We start from the raw sequence: 17,972 nt of genomic DNA, 5'->3' as shown, positions 1-17,972 counted from the left end.
GTCTTATGAGCTTCATTATATCAAACAAATTGCAGCTTAAGTAACACCAAATGAGATTTTGAAAGTCCTAGGAAGCACTAAATAATAGTGCTATCTACATATCGACTAGCATGACTCATGTGCTTGAACATCTAAGCTGTAACGAGGTTTAAAAGCTTACCCTTGTTAGAATTTAGTTTGACTACAAGTTTTGCACAGAAGCTTACTCGAATTCAAAGCGACGCCTACATTTTTTCTTCGACACCACCTCCTCGCAAACCACCGCGTTGTTTTGCAAAATTTTGTATGCACATTGTTGATTTGAGTTCCTCAATACCAGTGCACTCTATAGGTGTTTTATTTTCACTTCTTACGCTGCTCGCACGCCTATCCTTAGGATAGAATAACAACGCCAGTGCAGTGGAAATGCGAATAAACACCAGTTGTGTTTGGTAGAAATAATACATATTTGTTTCATCAGTAAACTCAACCATACGGCAAGGTTTTCACTCATTCTTGTAACGTGGAATCGTAATAGGCGTTGAATACACTTATCCACGGGAAATACCATCGTATGAACTTCAACGTGGTAACGCAATATGTTCAAGAGCTAAAAATACGAAGTGCCTGAAACGTCTGGTCACCATACCTAATAACTTCCGGAAGGCGCTTCGTGGTTTTCATAGCTGGTTTCCGAAGACGCCGCTGAAGACCCTGCTAAAAACGTCTGTGATAGGTTTCAGCCCCTTCTGACGTTATCGGCAAACTCTCCTACTCTCACAAGCCCTCGGTCGTCCCGCAAGCTGTGCACATAGGACAACACGCACGCTAAGCTCTCCATGCTGCTCAGAAACGCCTTCCCAAGAAAATAACACTCTGCCGTGGTTACTTTCTATATAAATGCCCTGGAAGCTTCGAGGCACGTTGTTCTTTTGTATACTTAGTACTGCGACTTGTGTAGCTTTGCTACTGTGCAAAGATGAAAGCGTGCATACATGCAGTCACAAGAAATGCTTTTTTTATCAGCGACTCGCATATTTGTTTTTGTTTTCGGATCAGAATCTTTCATCCTTACTTTAAAGCCTTCCTCACCTTGTATGCTCTGTTGACGGAACATAAGTTTGCACGGTAAACATTGACGAGGCACTGGGGAGCGAAGGCCGCGCTCTTCAGCTCGCGCCTTGCTTTTCTGACATCCCTTGGCACGTTTTGTCTAAGCTGCATTTCGTTTCTTCATTTGCTATTATTTATTCTAGATCTTTTGTTATCTCGGCATTCCTCTTTGCTTGTTCGCGAAACGGCTGTAGATTTTAGTCAAACTACGAGGTGGCACGGCCTCGGATTGTAGTAGCTTGCGGCAGCGAGTCATAAGACGACGACGGAGATTAACTACGAGCTCATGTAAGAACGTGAGGATAAAAAAGAAAGTCTCAGTTTCGCCCGAAAGGTGCAGTATCGATTGCGACGGCAAACTAGTAGACAGTTATACAAAGTAAGGATAGCAGTTTTATCGCCTGCATTATCTCGGAAACATTCACTTACTTACTAAATTAACAAGCCTGGTGTCACGCATGCACAGGAAAACGTAAACGCATCTCACTAGATAAGCGCGGACACGCTGTCGAAACGCTGGCGTGAGGAAGAGCGGCAGCAGCAGAGAGCGAATTGACCTTCGTGCTGCCTCTCGCTTCAACGCTAACTAAGCTGCGGCAACACGGCGCGCACAAAGCTATCAGCCCTCGGCGCACACATATGGACTAATCGCAGATCGCTTTCAAAATACTGTCTCTGCAGCAGCGCTCAGCCACGTCATACACAGTTACCGCCGGAGGGAACCCCACCGCCGGTGCCTTGCGCGCGGTGGGAAACGGCACGGTTCCTCGCCGCCTCCCTCCCTTGCGCACGCGAAATCAAGCCACGAGCCTCGGTTCACCTTCGAACGGTTTCACTCGTACCTACAGCGTACGGCGCGCGGTCATGGCACTATCGCACTTGGGTTGCATACGGAAGATCACGGCGATGCCAAGAGCGAAATCGATGGCTGAAATGCGCCTGGGTGTCCATGCAATTGCTATCGCAATAAAAAGAAAAAAAATACTGCGCAGTTGCCGAGCTTTAAAACGGTGTTTCTCTCCGTTCTTGTCTCTGGTCTCGACATTCATAAGTACATATTTTGGGTTTCGTTCACGATGGCACTTCACGGTGAAATACAAGTTTTTTTGTTTCCTACTTTCTGGCAATGCATACATGCCGTTTTATGAGACGTGCCGCAACTGTGAAAAGTAGGACTTGAATCAGATGCAGCCTTTCAGCTGTCATATTAATTGCGCGCAGCGAAATCATCGACGGGAGTGAAAAAAGTTACAGTGACGTTTCACTTCATGAACGCGGGTTATGCGCAAGCATATGGATGCGGCGAACATGCACAGCGAGCACCACGGCGTCGAAGCCCAAGCAGAAAGGGCACGAGCGCGGTCCCGGACGCTCCATTGATATCCACGGTACGATGCCCGGTGTGCCAGAAGGAAAGCTGAAGAGCTACACATGCAAAGAAGCGGCCCCACCAATATGCATAGCATAGAGTTTCCTACAATTTTTGTAGGAAACTCTGTGATGCACAGCGAGCACCGCGGCGTCAATGCACAAACGGTAAGGGCGCGAACGCGGCGATTCTGTTCTCTACTTCCAGGTGAAGCCCCTCTATACCTCCAGGTGCCTACCTCCTCCGGCGCTTGCTTCCCTCGCGGCATCAAACCTGTTCTCGCCGATTTCATAGGCGGGCTGCCTATGCTTACGCGTAAAATAATAGGCGTAGCGTTAGGACATGGGAAACAGCTAAAACACTTGATGATCATAAATCATCAAGTGTTTTAGCTTGATGATTATGATCATCAAGCTTGATTTTAGCTTGAAGAGTAGACGGCACCACATTAGCATGTAACATAATAACAACATGCTTTGATCATAACTTTTGAATCAACAGCAACAAATACATGCCATCGTCATAAGATGTGAACCGAGATACACACGTCTATGGATATATATATATATATATATATATATATATATATATATATATATATATATATATATACCGTTTAAAGCTCGGCAACTACAGGGCAAGCACATAGCAACTACACCCAAAGTGTTTTTTTTTGCGATCAGTTTCGCTGTCGGCATCGCCGTGATCTTCCGTATCAAGCCGAAGTGCGATAACACCGTGACCGTGCGCCGTATGCTGTAGGTGCGAGTGAGTGCGTTCGAAGGTGAGCCGAGGCTCGTGCCTTGATTTCGCGCGCGTAAGGGAGGAAGGTAGCGAGGACCCATGCCGTTTCTCACCGCGCGCAAGGTACCGGAGGTGGGGTTCACTCCGACGGTGACTGTGTATGGGGTGGCTGAGCGCTGCTGCGTGGACCGTATTGCGAAACAAATATGCGATGAGTACAGATGTGTGCGCCGAGGGATGATAGCGTTGTGTGCGCTGTGTTTGTCGCAGCTTATAGTTCGCGTTGAAGCCGAGAGGCAGCACGAAGGTCAATTCGCTCTCTGCTGCTGCCGCTCTTCCTGACGCCACCGTTTCGACAGCGTGTCTGTACTTATCTAGTGAGGTGCGTTCATGTTCGCCTGTGCAAGCGTGATACCATGCTTGTTAATTTTTTAGTAAGGGAATGTTTACAAGCCTATAAGGACGACAAGCTACTATCCTTACTTCGTATGGCTGTCTACTAGTTTGCTATCGCAATAGATGCTCCACCCTTCGGGCGGAGCATCATTATCTCACGGCTCAGAAGTGCTCAGGATAGTTTAGTAGCGTCTGCTGCGGGGCTAGTTGGTACATGGCTTTAGAAATTGTTTTAGCCGCAAAAAAAAAAATAGGACACGTGTCTTGTTTTTTACGCTTAAAACCATTTCTAAATGCTTAGGATAGAAGGGACCAACAGAAAAATGTCATGCGCTGTCACGAAAATGGGGCCAGTAAGTATTGCACAAGCACGAACACTTGCATTGTGTACAACGGTCTCTTTCTACGCATTTTAATTGTAGCTGCAAATAAGGAAGATTAATCTGAACGCTACTTCTCCGCCACTGACGATAGTCATTTAGGCGCATACTTTCTTCCGAAAGTTTCGCAAGCTGTAACTCTATTCTTACTATGTCTACTTTCTGTCTTTCTTTTTTCACTTTTATATATTATTTACTCTCCAAGGACAACAACAGAAACCGTGTTCCCTAAAAGTGACTGCCGCAAAAACTTCCACTGCTTGAGTTCCGAAACAAGGAAACTGTCGAAAAAGAACTGCAATAATGTAAAAAGAAAAATGTTTCCGGAAACTGCATGACCACCTCGGCGCGGAGAACAGAATGGGGTGGGAATGGTACCACGTAGCTAACCAAGATTTTTCAGACAAGATTGTGCAAGCGCATATCAGTGAGATAGAAAGCGAGAGAATGAAATTGAAATGCAGAATATGATAAAATCGAAGGCTCTAAAGATGAAGAGAAACGAGAGCAGAGGAGACCACTGTTTAGGGGGGGGGGGGGGGGAGGTGGAGGGAGAGATGTTATGCTTTTTTAGGCTTCGTTTGGTTCGCGCGAAGGCATTCTATCCTCTTCGTTCTTGCTGCGGAGCCAATCAGGGCGTTCCCCCCCTCCAAAGTGTCACATATGAAAACACAATTACGCGGGGCAAAAACAGCTCCACGTAATACGGAGAGTAGAGATAAGGGTAAAATAAGAAAAGGAAATAACAACGGCCAAGCAATGCTAGCAGGAAAGAAGTGTGGGGCCCACCGCACGAGACGAGACAGGCGTTCAGGACCCATCCATCGTAGCACCGCGGGAACGTCGGCTGCGGTCGCGAGAAAAGGCCCTCGTCGCTGCTTTGCAATGCAGAGTGCCTTTCGACCGGACCACCGGAAAGTATTTGTGGCGTCCACCTCCCTTCATTTCATGGAGATCGACGAAGACGAAGGATGGAAATTCCAGGACGGGGGAAGAAATCGGAAAGGAAGGAGTGTGTACTGCAAGCACTATGTCGAAGGAACGCGGCCGGACGCGAACATCAGCGGGATAAAGCAAACTATGGAACGGCAGGAGGAGGAGCTCGACAGAAATTGCGTTTGAGGGTGAACCGGGACGAACGACGCAGTGCCCCTTCCTGCTGCAGTGAGTGAGAAGCAGCCAGGGCTTTCTTGGAAGCGCCGGTGTCGTGAAGCCGTCGCGGGTGTGGGGGACGAAGGACCGGCAGGTTTGAGGCAGAAGAAATTAGACCTAGCACCCAAAGCCACATGAACACCGTGTTTGGGGTTAAGGGTTTCGCGGTTCCTTTCCGAGGTTTCTTCTATCAGGGCGCGGGCAGTATAATTTGAGAGTTGTGGTCAGCGTGGAATGAGGCTTTAGGTTGAAATTGAAAGTAGCGATGGGGGTACAAAGCTATCTATCATTGTGCGAATAGAGTGTCCAAACCAGAGTGCTTTTAGAGTCTTCTTAAATCAAGTAAGGACTGAGCAAACGGATACACAACGATGGCATCCGGTACCACCACAACATACAAATTTTCACTTTTCACAACGATGCAGGATTCAAGTCCTATGGTTATTCACCACGCACTATGCTAACCAGTCAAGAAACCTTTGTTCGGGTTTATTTTGGCATTTCTTTTCTATTTTTTCTTTCTTTTTGCTTCAGAGGCGATCACATATCCCCGAGGCAAATAGGGTTGCCAAATCTCCAATACATAAAGTCGGAACAGTGCGAAGTCGAGGAAGAAAGGGAAGGCGGTGGCTGGCGACGACCGACCCGGTCAGTGCCAAGAGCGTGCAACGAAGTAGAACATATTTTTATGGTCCTATCATGTCGCAGTTAAAGAAGAAGGAAAGTGCAATGTAGGTGCATGATAACACGGCTACCAATACACATATTGTGAAGGGTTAGGGCATACAACAGATCTTGAATCACGTCCAAACCAAAACCGCCATAGTACTTATGAAAATGCAACAAAAAACTAAAGAGAAGACTGTGCAAATGAGCCATCAGGCAATATAAATGGGATATTTCGCCTATTTATAGTTATCAATAGAAACAAAAGCGATACTCAGGATAAGAACCTTTAGCCTACAGTCGCGACTGTTCTGCTGAATTCGGGCGGTTGGCAAACCTAATAGCAAACATGCTGCAGATGGAATCGCCTTATTCTCTCAGCAGCATAGCGCTGCTCCGAAGCACATAGGTAGGCAGCGCTGCATGCATACTGATATAGCGCAAATCATTTTATTCAGTGGACATAGAGTGTTTTGCGCCACCACGAAATTTGCAAAACAATGAGTAAAAACGAAAACGAATGGACGCTGACCCTCCTACAAACAACCACTTGTGGGCGTTATATTAAGGTACATTACATATTTAATGCGAGATTTCGGTGATCAACAAATTTTGTTCATAAGTAAGAAGCAATAAAAAGGAATAATGTTTACCTGCCATCTGTGCTCACACAGAACGGCGTGATACGAAGGTTCATTTGCTGGCAAAACGCTTCAATGCTTCGTTGAATCTCAGTGCACAGGTGAATCAGCAGTGGCTACCCTTGCATGCAGCGAATCCTTTACGCAAGTTCGTCTTACAAGCCATTGTCAGGTAAGAAAGAGATAAAATGGGAGAAAAGTAAGCAAGGGCACTGGAAGGGACCGCGAACACGTTCTTTTATTGATACCGAGCGACATTTCAAGCGAAAAAGTGGGATGTATAACCAGTAGCGGCTGTCATCAAGCAACAAGTGAAAATTTACTGCTTTCAAACTTGCTTATGATGCATACATGTGTTTGCAAGATGCTCTATGTGGTTGCTTTTGCGTCCCAGAAGAAACAACAACAACAACAACAACGAGGGACCGTGTAATTCAAACGTAATTACCCCTAAGCTCAGATATCGGTTTGGTTTTATCATGTCCTGCCTTTTCCGAGAGAGCAGCGCTGTGGTACCGTACCTTTTTATATGTGGAATGCGCCATGCCTGAGGAAAAGTGCGCTAAGTTTGCCATCATAAGGATTTCTCCTCTTTGCTCTCATCCTTGTATACTGTAGGTTTGCGCTTTTACTACAGCTGACTTCACTATGCCTTGGATGTAGTAAACTTGGGAGACGTCCAAAGCTATTTACCAGTATGAGTTTCATGATCGTATACAAATTTGTTTTTTAAATATTTGTTGTGTTCTTTTCTCGTTCAATTATCATGTTTAGATTAATTTGTTTTGGACTGCGTTGCCTTGCATCATACATATCATGAGCAGTTCATCAGTTAGTGCGATGGCTTGTTTACTAAATTAAAACAGGTGGAGTTGATAAGCCAGTGTACGTACGTTAGTCTAATTCAAGAATATATTTCTTTATTAGTCGTTTAAATGTAGTCTTTCTTTACGACGTCTACATTCAATTCGTGTTTTCTCATTTCTTTTCACCATCTAGTTTAGTTTTCTAAAGCTGTACCAAGTTATTTAAAGATAGCTTCTGTAATAATGTTGAATTGCCACACTAGTACGTGCATTGGAATGTCACCAAAAGGAAGGCTCTCTCGGCCCTCCTTCCCACCTACAACACTCCACCTCCCTAAAAAAAAAAAAAACACTCTTACGCCACATAAAGTTCTTAAATCCATTCCACACAATTAGAATGAAATATGATTTTTCACGATGGGCGCGAGCATTGCAATAGCGACAATACCGGGGGTGCTGCTGAATCAAGCCAAGCATGAAGAAAAGCAGAAGGAACCAGCATTCCAGAGACGTCTGAGCCTCAGCACACACAAAAATGAATGAACGCTGGTAGAAAGAAAAAAAGAGAGGGAACAAGGCATCATTGCAGTCGGTACGACCGCAGGAGGTCACCTCTCTATTCAGACACAGAGCACAATACAATACGCTGGAGTCCAAAGGCAACGGGGACGAGAAGGAGGATCTCCAACGGCTTTCCGATCTCGGGGTGTTGTGTTGCGGTTGCTTCGCCTGTTTGCGCCGCCACTGCGCGGTGGCTAGGCTAAGGCAATCGGCCGAGGAGGGCGCCTCGTGCAAATGAAGCGAACGAGATGGGAATACGAGGAGACCGCCGGTGGTGTGCATTCGCCAGGAGTTGTGGAGGCAGAGCGGACAGCGGCCGACGTCGGCTCGGCCATTTCTCTCCTCACCCAGCTATCCACGTCGACAGCGAGGAAGGCCGCAGGCCGTGTTTAGCAACCATCCGATCGAATTCGTTTGCCACCGGTGTTTCTCTTATCGTTGTTACGAGGCCGCCGTGTCCTGTGGCGCTCCTCGCCGTGCGGCGCGCTGAGTTGGTGCGCTCTTATCGCGCAGCTGTCTGTTACCGCGTAAGCTCGCGGTGTCTGGCGCGTCGGCTGAAGGCGCGACAGGAGCGGTCTCAGCGTTCGTGATGCAGGATCGTATGTAAAAGGAAGCAACAAAGGGAATAAGGTGACAGAGAAAGCACCTCGCTATCGCACGAAACAAATGGACCGTGTAGGAGAAAATGAAAGGGCTCTCGGGATTTGTTGGAGGTGAGACGCTGCTGCTTTTCACAGGAGGTGCTGGGGTGAGATATTTGTGCGAGTCAGCCCTTTTTTTCTGTGTTCCTTTAGGAGTCAGAGATTGACGACGCCTCAACCAACCGGTGCAATAAATTTGGAAGGTAGGTGGATTTCGTCAATTATCGAGGAGCTGTTGGCACTTCAGATAACGAGGGTGCGCAAATAACAGAGTTAACGGTGGTGCTAAACACTCTGTTTTCGTATATACAGAGGTGCGGTATTAAACATGGATAACATTTGATTCCCTAGCTATGTCTGTCTAAACACAGTGAAACGCTTATACAGTTCTACGGTAAAATTTTTTGGTAGATTTGACATCACAAAGCAACACACGGGATAAGTGGTAAGCGCTTTACTAGGGCACTCGGAATTAGCTTTGACTACTTGGGCTTTAGTGTGCACTCAAGGCACCTGTGCATGGACGTTTTTGCATTCTGCCTCCATCGGAATTAAGGGGGTCACTAAGGCAGGGTGTTGAACGTGCGACATTGTGCACAGAAGTAGAATGCTACATCCATCGAGCTGTTTGAACGTTTTTGCTGAGATTTTGGGAACATGTAAATAAAACGGGGACGCTGTGGTGTTTTTCGCAATTGTCACTGCGCTGTTTCTTTTTTTTTTTTCTTCGTTGACGTACACTATCGAATGTTTCCTGAAACCTATAAATGTGTTCTCTAAGGTATTTACGTCCATAGAAGAATAATAATTTTGAAGAACTTATGTAATTTCTCAACATTGTTGAAATGTTTTAAATTAAAGAAAGAAAACAAAATGTCCCATCGTACTGTACAGTATGCTGTGATATGGAGAGCTTTTGTTTGGCGTAAGATAGCTGGCCGGCAGTGTGACTCATTTGAATTTAGTTTTTTCTCGAGAACCTTCTCAGGAATGCGCGCATTGCATTTTTCTGTGACAACATCAACACTGACCAAAGAAAATTAGGAAAGTAAACTGAAGGAAAGAAAGGCGAGGAAGCAAGCAAATGAATTAGCGTCTGAAAAAAAAAATAAGATTGTTGGAACTAATACAGGACCGTCGGAAAAAAAAAGACACCCGCAAAGCAACCCCACTAATGCATGAGGTCTCTGTCTCCATCCTGTTTGGGTAACAAAAATTTCTATGCGAGATGAAAGGCGTTTATCTTCCTTAAAGAATCGTATAAGGATGAGCACATTCCGTGGCCAGTTTTCGAGCATGGTGGAATCACGTATCCTGTACAAAGGACTTGCTTGCTGAGAAAGACAGGGGCAGGAACCGAGAAAGAAGAGCTACAAATAAACTAATAGCAAAGAGAAAAGAAATAATCCAGTAGGCAAGTAACTGGAACAATGCTTGCAGTATACTTGATATAGAATGCGTGCTCGGAAAACATCGGAAAACGATGTAGGGCGGTAGTAAAACGTTTAGAACGTGCCGTAGGCCAGACAGTGGTTTGTAAAGCAGCACTGTAACTAAACCCAAAATGTGCTGAGTTCTTGTGGAAATGTCCATATAATCTCGGTCGTTCCATGAAGTACGCTACATGAATCAGTTATAAAGGATAGGCGAAGAGAAAAGGATAACATAAAATCACGACTATGTAATCACAACGTCATTCTAATTAAATGTCTTTTTGTGTAGCTGATGTTGTGCTATGTTCCGCTTTGTTTGCGTGCCTGTCTTAATCTTTGACGACGAAGAAAAGGCGTTGGCAAATCATAACATGGAATGTTAATTCTCACGGTTTTTGCGTGTCCTGAAGGCTGCAGGCGATATCTAGTTTGGTGTCAATGAAATGTCTAGCAATTTGTATCGATCGAGAAAGAAAGAATAAGTGGAATAAGACAACCGAAACTTTATTTTGATTGTTATGAAGAAACCAAAATGTCGGTTGGCTTCGTTGAAACAATACGGAGAACCAGAAAGCCAAAGACAAAAATCGAATAATCGTCGAGATTCAGCGCAGCCTTTCCGCTAGAGACAGCGAGGAAAAGTGCGGAAAGAACGACGTTAGAAGAGAATGCCCAGACTTTCAAGAAGCAGAGTTAACTGCCTCACAGGCTAGGTAAAACTGAAGCTCTCCACGCAAGAAGAGAGTCACGCGAATTTGTCCTCGCCGTCTTTGCCGCGATGAACCAAGCCGCCCTTTTCGTGTCCGACGCACGTGGCCGCTGGTGCTGGTGTCGTTGCGAGCGCAGTCGAGCCCGAAGAGAATATACAAAGCGGCCGCTACTCCTGCAACTGCTGCTGCTCTTACGGGTACACTGCTTGCACCAGGAGCTCGCGTCTTCCGGCTCCCCTACCTTCTGTGTCCTCATGCTAGTGTCTCGAGTCGTCTAGTCGTTGCTGTATCGTGAGCTCGCAGCGCTGACGACATCTCCTTTTTCGAGAAACAATTCGGTTCGACTGTCTTTTTTTGTTTTTATCCTTCTGAGTGCGCGACGAACTCGGATGAAGAACGAAAAATGACCATACGTGGAGAAATCCGAGTGCGTATTGGTGTATGTCGGAAAACAGTATGGCTCAAAATAACCGAACGCGTGAGCGCAAGGCGCTCTGAAAAGCGGAACAGAACGAAGCGCGCTCATGGGAGCTGCTGCTGTAGAGAAGCCGAGAACAGCTCCTGCTTTAAAGTGAGCTAAAAAAAAAGCGATGCCGTCGGTAGGAGGTGAAGAAACCTGAAAAGGAGACGAGAAGAGTATGCAGGAAACCATTGCAGATTGTGCTGTTGTTACTTCTATCATTTCTTTCTGGCTGTTTGTGTACGGCGCAGATGCTCCCTCCGCGAACACCTGAAGCATGAGAATAGACTACGCCGCTACCTGTGAAACGAGAAATCAATGTGCGAGCGAGCTTACCTTTCCAGCCTAAAATGCGAGAACGATGATCTCAGTCTCCATAACAGAAAAAGTAGAAAGAGGGAGTCCGATTTTAATTGGAAACTAGGCGTGGCATTCTCTGTGCAGCCTGTGAAAACGTCGTGAGTGTATACATAGCTATGATTTCAATAAAACCTAAGCAAAGTTTTCGCATTCTTTTCTAGAAGCTTGTGAAGTCACTGAAGTTACCCCAGAAACGACTAGGAACGCGCATGAGTGCATGATTGCATAGTTACGTATTCAGGATGTAATTGGAAAAGAATTGCAGTAAGCCGATTCACAGCGGTTAATGGAGACGCACATCAAAGCAGTAGCAGCCTGATATAGCTGATGCCTGGTTGATGTGAACGTACATTTCAGTTAATATTAACATACTTAGCAAACTACCGCTCTCGAAGCCTGAAAGGGATGATTCACGAGCTCTGTGTGTTATTCAAGAAGTGGACACTGTCCGATAGAACCGAAGCTTTAAGTTGTTAAGAGCTAGAGAGACACTTAGCTGTTTCTCAATCCCACCAAAAATCAGCGCCATGTTTAGAGCCTCGAATGAGAATACACTGCTGCATCCCTCCAGTCACAATGCGCTGATCAAGGGGGGTTGGTATACTTGAGGGCTGGACGCTAGCTGTCCATTAGCGGTGCATTAGAATCGTGCTTCATCGCGAATTGCGTTGAGATTCGGAAGACTAATGGGCGCATCCAACCTCGCAGCCAAAGTGCGGCAACCATTAGTCAAAGCCTGCACGTCGAGACCGACGGACTGAATAAAGTCAGCTCGGGAACACCCGATGGCGTGCATGCAAGGCAGTTTGCTTCCAAGAAGACCTCATTAGCACGTGGGCTTTTTTGTGCCGAATGAGCCTCTCTGCTCAGACACGTGCAGCTAACATGCACCCCCCTCCCCTCCTTCCTCAGAAAAAGATACACAAATCCGGAATGATGGGCGAACGATCGCGGATGTCAGCAAGTGTGCAACATGACACACAAGGTACTGTAACTAGTTCACGAGCTAAATGAGCCACGTTATACATTAACAGGTGATACCAAAGCTTGTTTATTTTTGTTTTCCAGTTATCTTTATTGTAATATCAATTATAGGGACCCTCCAAGTGAAATTTCGCCGTCGTTGTTGTCTCTATGTGTACGCATTCCCTACACGCATGCCGTATACGCAAGGTAGATGCTGTACTACTCAGTCGCTAAAGTTGCTCGAACAAGGTCTTGTGTGCTTGACTGGATTATTCTTGATAATTTCGAGAATGGCAGCCCACAAACACATGCCATGAAACTTAACATTCACAGCGCTTGAAGTCTACCTTACATCCTCCCAGACTATAAAATACTGAAGCTGCAAACACTATCAGTGCACAAACCTGAAAGGGGTGCAATTACACTGATGCGGCTCTTTACGGGCAGCATAGAGGTCGAAAATAACGTACAGCGCGAAGGACAAGGACAGCGATAGACGACATACACAGCGCTGTGTTTTTTTCGCGCTGTACGTTATTTTTGATCATGAATTACCAACTAGCCGAAGCAACCACCCTAGTTCACAGCATGGAGGTGCCTGCTCGATGCCATTGCGGGTTCTACATGGCGTGTTAAAGGTTTTATGCTTGGCAGAAATTTAGGCGCACTCGCGTATCTCTCATCCGCGTTAGTCGGACCCGAGTATAGTTAGAACACCGTCGGTAAAGTCGAAGCGCAACACTGAGCCTCGCAGTCGCAGTCGGTGATTGGTCCTTCTGGCAAAACATACTTTTTTTTTTTCAGCTATTGCTCGAGGTAGCCTATAAGGTGCGTAAGTACATGTGTAGAGACGATGAGGGCAGTTCCTTTTTCGCAGAGAAAATCTTAAAATTTCTTATACAGTGTCCAGCTAGACACCACGTGGAAGTACGTGGAGCTTCATTTGAAGAAAATGCAACATGCAGTGTAAGAAGAGCCCAAAAAGAGTGAATGCCTGTAACTAAATTATAGTAAAACGAACGATCCCGAGTTCGTAGAATTAACGTGCGAAATACTGCCGCTCACGCATTAGTACTCGAAGGTTTCTAGTTTCCTCAGGTGCGAAATGTACGATGTCTGCCAAACTTCAATTTTACCCAAATCGCGAGCTTCCTTCCTTAACTTTTTTTTTGGGGGGGGGGGGGGGCGACGTGACGTACTGGGAAGTTTGGTGCTTTCAGGTGGTACCGGCTACTCTTCGCATGGCACAGAAAGATATTATCGTAAAATTTGTAACAAAACGTGACACAAAGCTTTAGCGAAAATACAATTGGTCAGCCGAGCGGATACTCACCGCATGCGCGCTTCCTATTATTGGCTTCATGTCCATGGATGCGACATGGCATACTATGCCGCATGTGCTCCTTTGTTTTTCTTTTTTCTCGGAAAGTAAACAAGATGAAAAGAAATGGGACTCTTAAAATTGAGGAATAAACTAAGCCATTGTGGTCAGCGTTTTGTTTTCTTTCCTTGCAATAGGAATCTACTTCACAACCACGTGATGCCTTGTCTAACTATCGATTTCATCCAGCGCATGACTTTACCGTAAAAGAGAACATAATCGATTTTTTCTCGTGATGGTCAAATTCGTTTTGCGAGCTCTGGTTTCAGGCTGTATGTAACCGTGCAGTCGCTTTCAGATTCGACTACGTATCTTGTACAGCGCGTCCAGACTTTCGATCAAGAATCTCGTCTTCATCCCTCGTCTTCGTTTATTGTTTTTACACGCCCTATACCAAGATACGTGATCACATCAAACCAACTAGCCCACGAACATATCTTTATGAAGTGCTGCTCTTTGAGGTAGTTGGGTGCTTGCAAACTCCAGATACATCTAATGTACAGCATCAACGCATGGTTGACGTGTGATCCAGAAATAGCAGGAACGCTATGGCCGTAGGCTGCTGTCACGTACAAAGCTGGAAGTGGAATAGTTTAACCCCAGTTCATACAGAAATGGTGCGCCTGTTCGCTAGCGTCCTGCCTTCCTTTTTTTTTTTCGTTAATTGACGGACACTTCGAGGACAGAACTGCTCCCACGTAAAATGTGGTTATGGAAAGAAACGTTGCGAAATTTCACTATAAAAGATGGGCATAAGAGCAATGGCTCGATTTACGGCTGCCTGTCCCGCACTAATTTGTTTAAATAAAGCGGCACTGCAATCAAAGGTGGCACACTGTACACGACGGCCGGTGGGGAATCGAGGAGGAAGCTTCCGGTTATACCAAGTGGCAAGTGTAAACTGGAAGTCGGCTGGGGTGATGGCTACTACAGGACGCAGGTGCCTCGGCACTCCATTATTCTGTCTTGTTTGCTTGTGCGTTTATTTGAGCCGGCTTTATCTTTATTTGCTACGCACTGTTTGTCTTGTTTGTTTTAGCCGGCTCATATTCTTTATGTAGTGTTTGCTTAAAAGAGCAGGAGCGGGTCATCGCTTCATGTCATGCTCCGCTACACACACATTTAGTAATAAAAAAAAGTTTTCAATAACGCAACAGTAAGAAGTTAGAGGATAAACTAAAAGTATAAAATAGCTCTGTGTCCTCTCTGTGAGTCAAGATGGCACCAATAACGTCGTTGCTGAAGTAAACGTCTCCGGTGATGCAGTGTTTCTGAAAGAGTTCCCCATTTACGGACGAGATAAATCTTACTGTTATGCTTTTTATCTACACGGCACTGTGTAGGTACGTGGAGACAACATTATCTTCAACGTGACCAGAATTTCGAACTGCTAGTACGAGGATAAAGGAAAACTGCTTCGCTGGTAAGAGCGCCAAAACCGCTGTCTTCATCCTTTCACTTACACCCATTCGATACAGCTGACGCCGCATTATCGCTCTATTTTGGCCGGGAAGAACGAAAATATATATTAAAAAAAGCTGCAGCACCCTTGGGACAACATATGAATCTTAGCTACCGGAAGAAAAAAATAAATGAAAATGTTCGTTGGGAAAAAAATAACTGAACCAAGGTAACTGAATTTTGAATAATACTGACAGCGAAGACAGAAGCTTCAGAAGTGGTGGATTATGAAGGCGAAAGAAAGACAAACAACCAGGAATAAGAACAAAATGTTCTTACTCCAATATTTTTTTTTAATCTTTAATGTGGAAAAATGTCGAGAATTAGAAAAAGAAGATCGCCTGGTTCTCTTCAGGCGCGGTTTGTGCGGTCGCACGGTGAGACACGATGCTATAGGTCCGTGCGAGGAAGAGCACTGGCGGGGGGGAACAAGATGGCGAAGAAAATAAAACGAGACGAAGAATGAAGCAGGTTTTGCGGGGAACGTAATCGCCGATCGAACGCGAAACCAGGGCGTCGCTGAGCCGCGATCAATGACGCGTGCGCAGCGCCGGGTATCCTGCTCGGAGATGTGCCATCGGGTCCGCGAGATGGGGAAATCCCGACGGCACCACGCCCCCGAACGTTCTCCCCACGCGTGCTTCCTTTTCCACGCTTTCCCCAACTGCCTCTATACACGCGTTGCTTCCTCCCTCACTTCCTTGTTTCTTGCACCCTTTCTTCCCCATCGTGTCCCGATTACCCTAGCAAGCCGTTCGTTTCTATTGCGCCTTCCCTTGTAGACACACTTGCCCTCCTCATTTTTTTTCTCAGCGCCGGAGCCTGATTACAATGGGTTCGGGTTTCAGGAAAGGGAAAGAAACACGCGGAGCAAGGCGAACACACAAACAGAACAACATGGGACTTCCGCCAGCAGAGATTTGGCACCGATCTTTGTGCAGCGCGCAGCACCGTTCTTCCATGCTCAAATTATGCGGAAGCGCATTGGAAGGCAGTGAGGGAATCGGGGAAACGAACAATTCCTTGAACATAGGAGGTGCGCAGGTAGATACTGAACTCCAACCAGCTTGTGCGCCTCAGTGTGAACAAACATTGTCAGGCATTCAGTTGCCTTTTCGCCACCCCTTCCCGCTGTACCACTGGATATGTATGCTGAACTGATGATAAAATAAACCATTCATTCATTCATTCATTCATTCATTCATTCATTCATTCAAATAAGCGTGAGGAAGGTGCTCGGTTAATTGCTCGGGGCCTTGTTTACACGGAGATAGCCGGGAGCTGCTCTAATGAAAGATTAAATGGATCAGGTACTACGAGAGTGCGTCAAATGCGCGAAACAAAACATGGAAACAGCAAGCTTTTTTTCTTCTTTAGATCGTGGTCTGCCACACAACGACCCCTAACGCTGCTTAGCCAATTTAGCAATTATACCAGGAGGTCGAGTTGTTTATTTCTATCACCTTTGCAAAGCCCGCTCTCTTATAGCATGAAAAGAAAATAATGCTAACACAACCAACAGAAGGTATAGAAAAGACAAGCTTAAAAAAAGCAAGGGAAAATTAAATTTTGACAGTTTAGGCAAGCCCAACGATGCTAAATTGTTTAATCCTGTCCAAAAAATACGGAACACAGTCGCTCGCACTTTAAACTGAATAATAGTGGCGTCCTCTTATTTATTTCCATGGTAAGCATATTGCTTTGTGCAATCACAGTAAAGACATTTTGACAGCCATCCAAAACAGCAGCGATGGTCAGATGGCGGTATTGATCGTACCAACCAGTTGCGTGCCTTCGGTAAATCATAGAGTTGGGATGGCGGTCAATTCTGAAACGCTTCACATGCTGTACTCTTTGTATATGCTGGCGACGTGTGTGAGTTTCAACATTTCAATTTTTTTCTAAGTTAGAAAGCTTAAAGCAGTAAAAAATACTGAAGTATAAAAGAAATCAACATATTAAATAATTAGTGACAAATTGACTTAATTACGCTTCTACAAAATAATTATTTACGCTCGGACTGTGTGCTTTATCTTTTCGTTCTTTTTTTTCCTGTTCTCACTCAAACATCTTTTTCTTATTGAGGACAAGTGAAGACGCATTAATTAATGCGAACAAATGACTGAAGTGACACCTCACCCACGAGAGCAATAAATATCAAAGAACTTAACCACGTGTTCAAAATAAAACCCTTTCGCTACATGGCAACGCTTCTTGTAACGGATGATTTATGAACGAACCACTGCTGTACAATTTACTCAACCACTACTTTGAGCATATGAAACAAAAATAGAGTGATACGTGTGCAACTATAGTTACGTGCACACAAAGAAGTGCATGCTATGTTTTCGAGGACATCGCAAGTGCTTCCTTTTGCTTCAGTCTAACGGTTTCTTCGCAGTCACCAGCTTTTCGTAAGTGAATTCTTGGGCCTAATATACTAGCAACGTAGATTCGCAGTATGAAAAACAACTTGAAATACGCAGGACGAACCCAAGTAGGAACCACAATTATGACTGAATCGCTCTCTCACAATCCCTGAAGATTTTTGCAGCCTTGTTAGCAGAGGGCAAAGCTCTGTCACCTCCCTCCTCAAATTGGTAAGTCTCGCGTAAGCTTTTTCTGCGAAAGCTGATATGGGCTCATTTCTAACAGCCGTTTTGGGTGGCGATGGTGTCCGTCCCCGGTGTCTGGTGTCCGTAGCAGCTGTTGCCACGAATGAGAAAAAAATAAATAAATGCGCCTGCATCGTA

At 45.4% G+C, this 17,972-nt stretch overlaps 1 protein-coding gene across 1 annotated transcript in view; it reads left to right on the top strand.

Moving 5' to 3' along the window:
* The first annotated feature begins 5,832 nt into the window (after nucleotides 1-5,832).
* LOC135911573 (synaptogenesis protein syg-2-like) overlaps nucleotides 5,833-17,972 on the top strand; it is a 180,713-nt gene continuing 168,573 nt past the window's right edge. The window contains exons 1-3 of the mRNA XM_070530683.1: nucleotides 5,833-5,864; nucleotides 6,535-6,612; nucleotides 8,602-8,651. Coding sequence (XP_070386784.1) covers nucleotides 5,833-5,864; nucleotides 6,535-6,612; nucleotides 8,602-8,651 — 160 coding nt within the window. The remainder of the gene's footprint in view (nucleotides 5,865-6,534; nucleotides 6,613-8,601; nucleotides 8,652-17,972) is intronic.

This window comes from Dermacentor albipictus, chromosome 1 (genome assembly GCF_038994185.2).
Source record: "Dermacentor albipictus isolate Rhodes 1998 colony chromosome 1, USDA_Dalb.pri_finalv2, whole genome shotgun sequence".
Taxonomy (NCBI): domain Eukaryota; kingdom Metazoa; phylum Arthropoda; class Arachnida; order Ixodida; family Ixodidae; genus Dermacentor; species Dermacentor albipictus.
The sequence above is the reverse complement of the archived record's forward strand: the minus strand, read 5'-3'. Positions and strand labels throughout refer to the sequence as shown.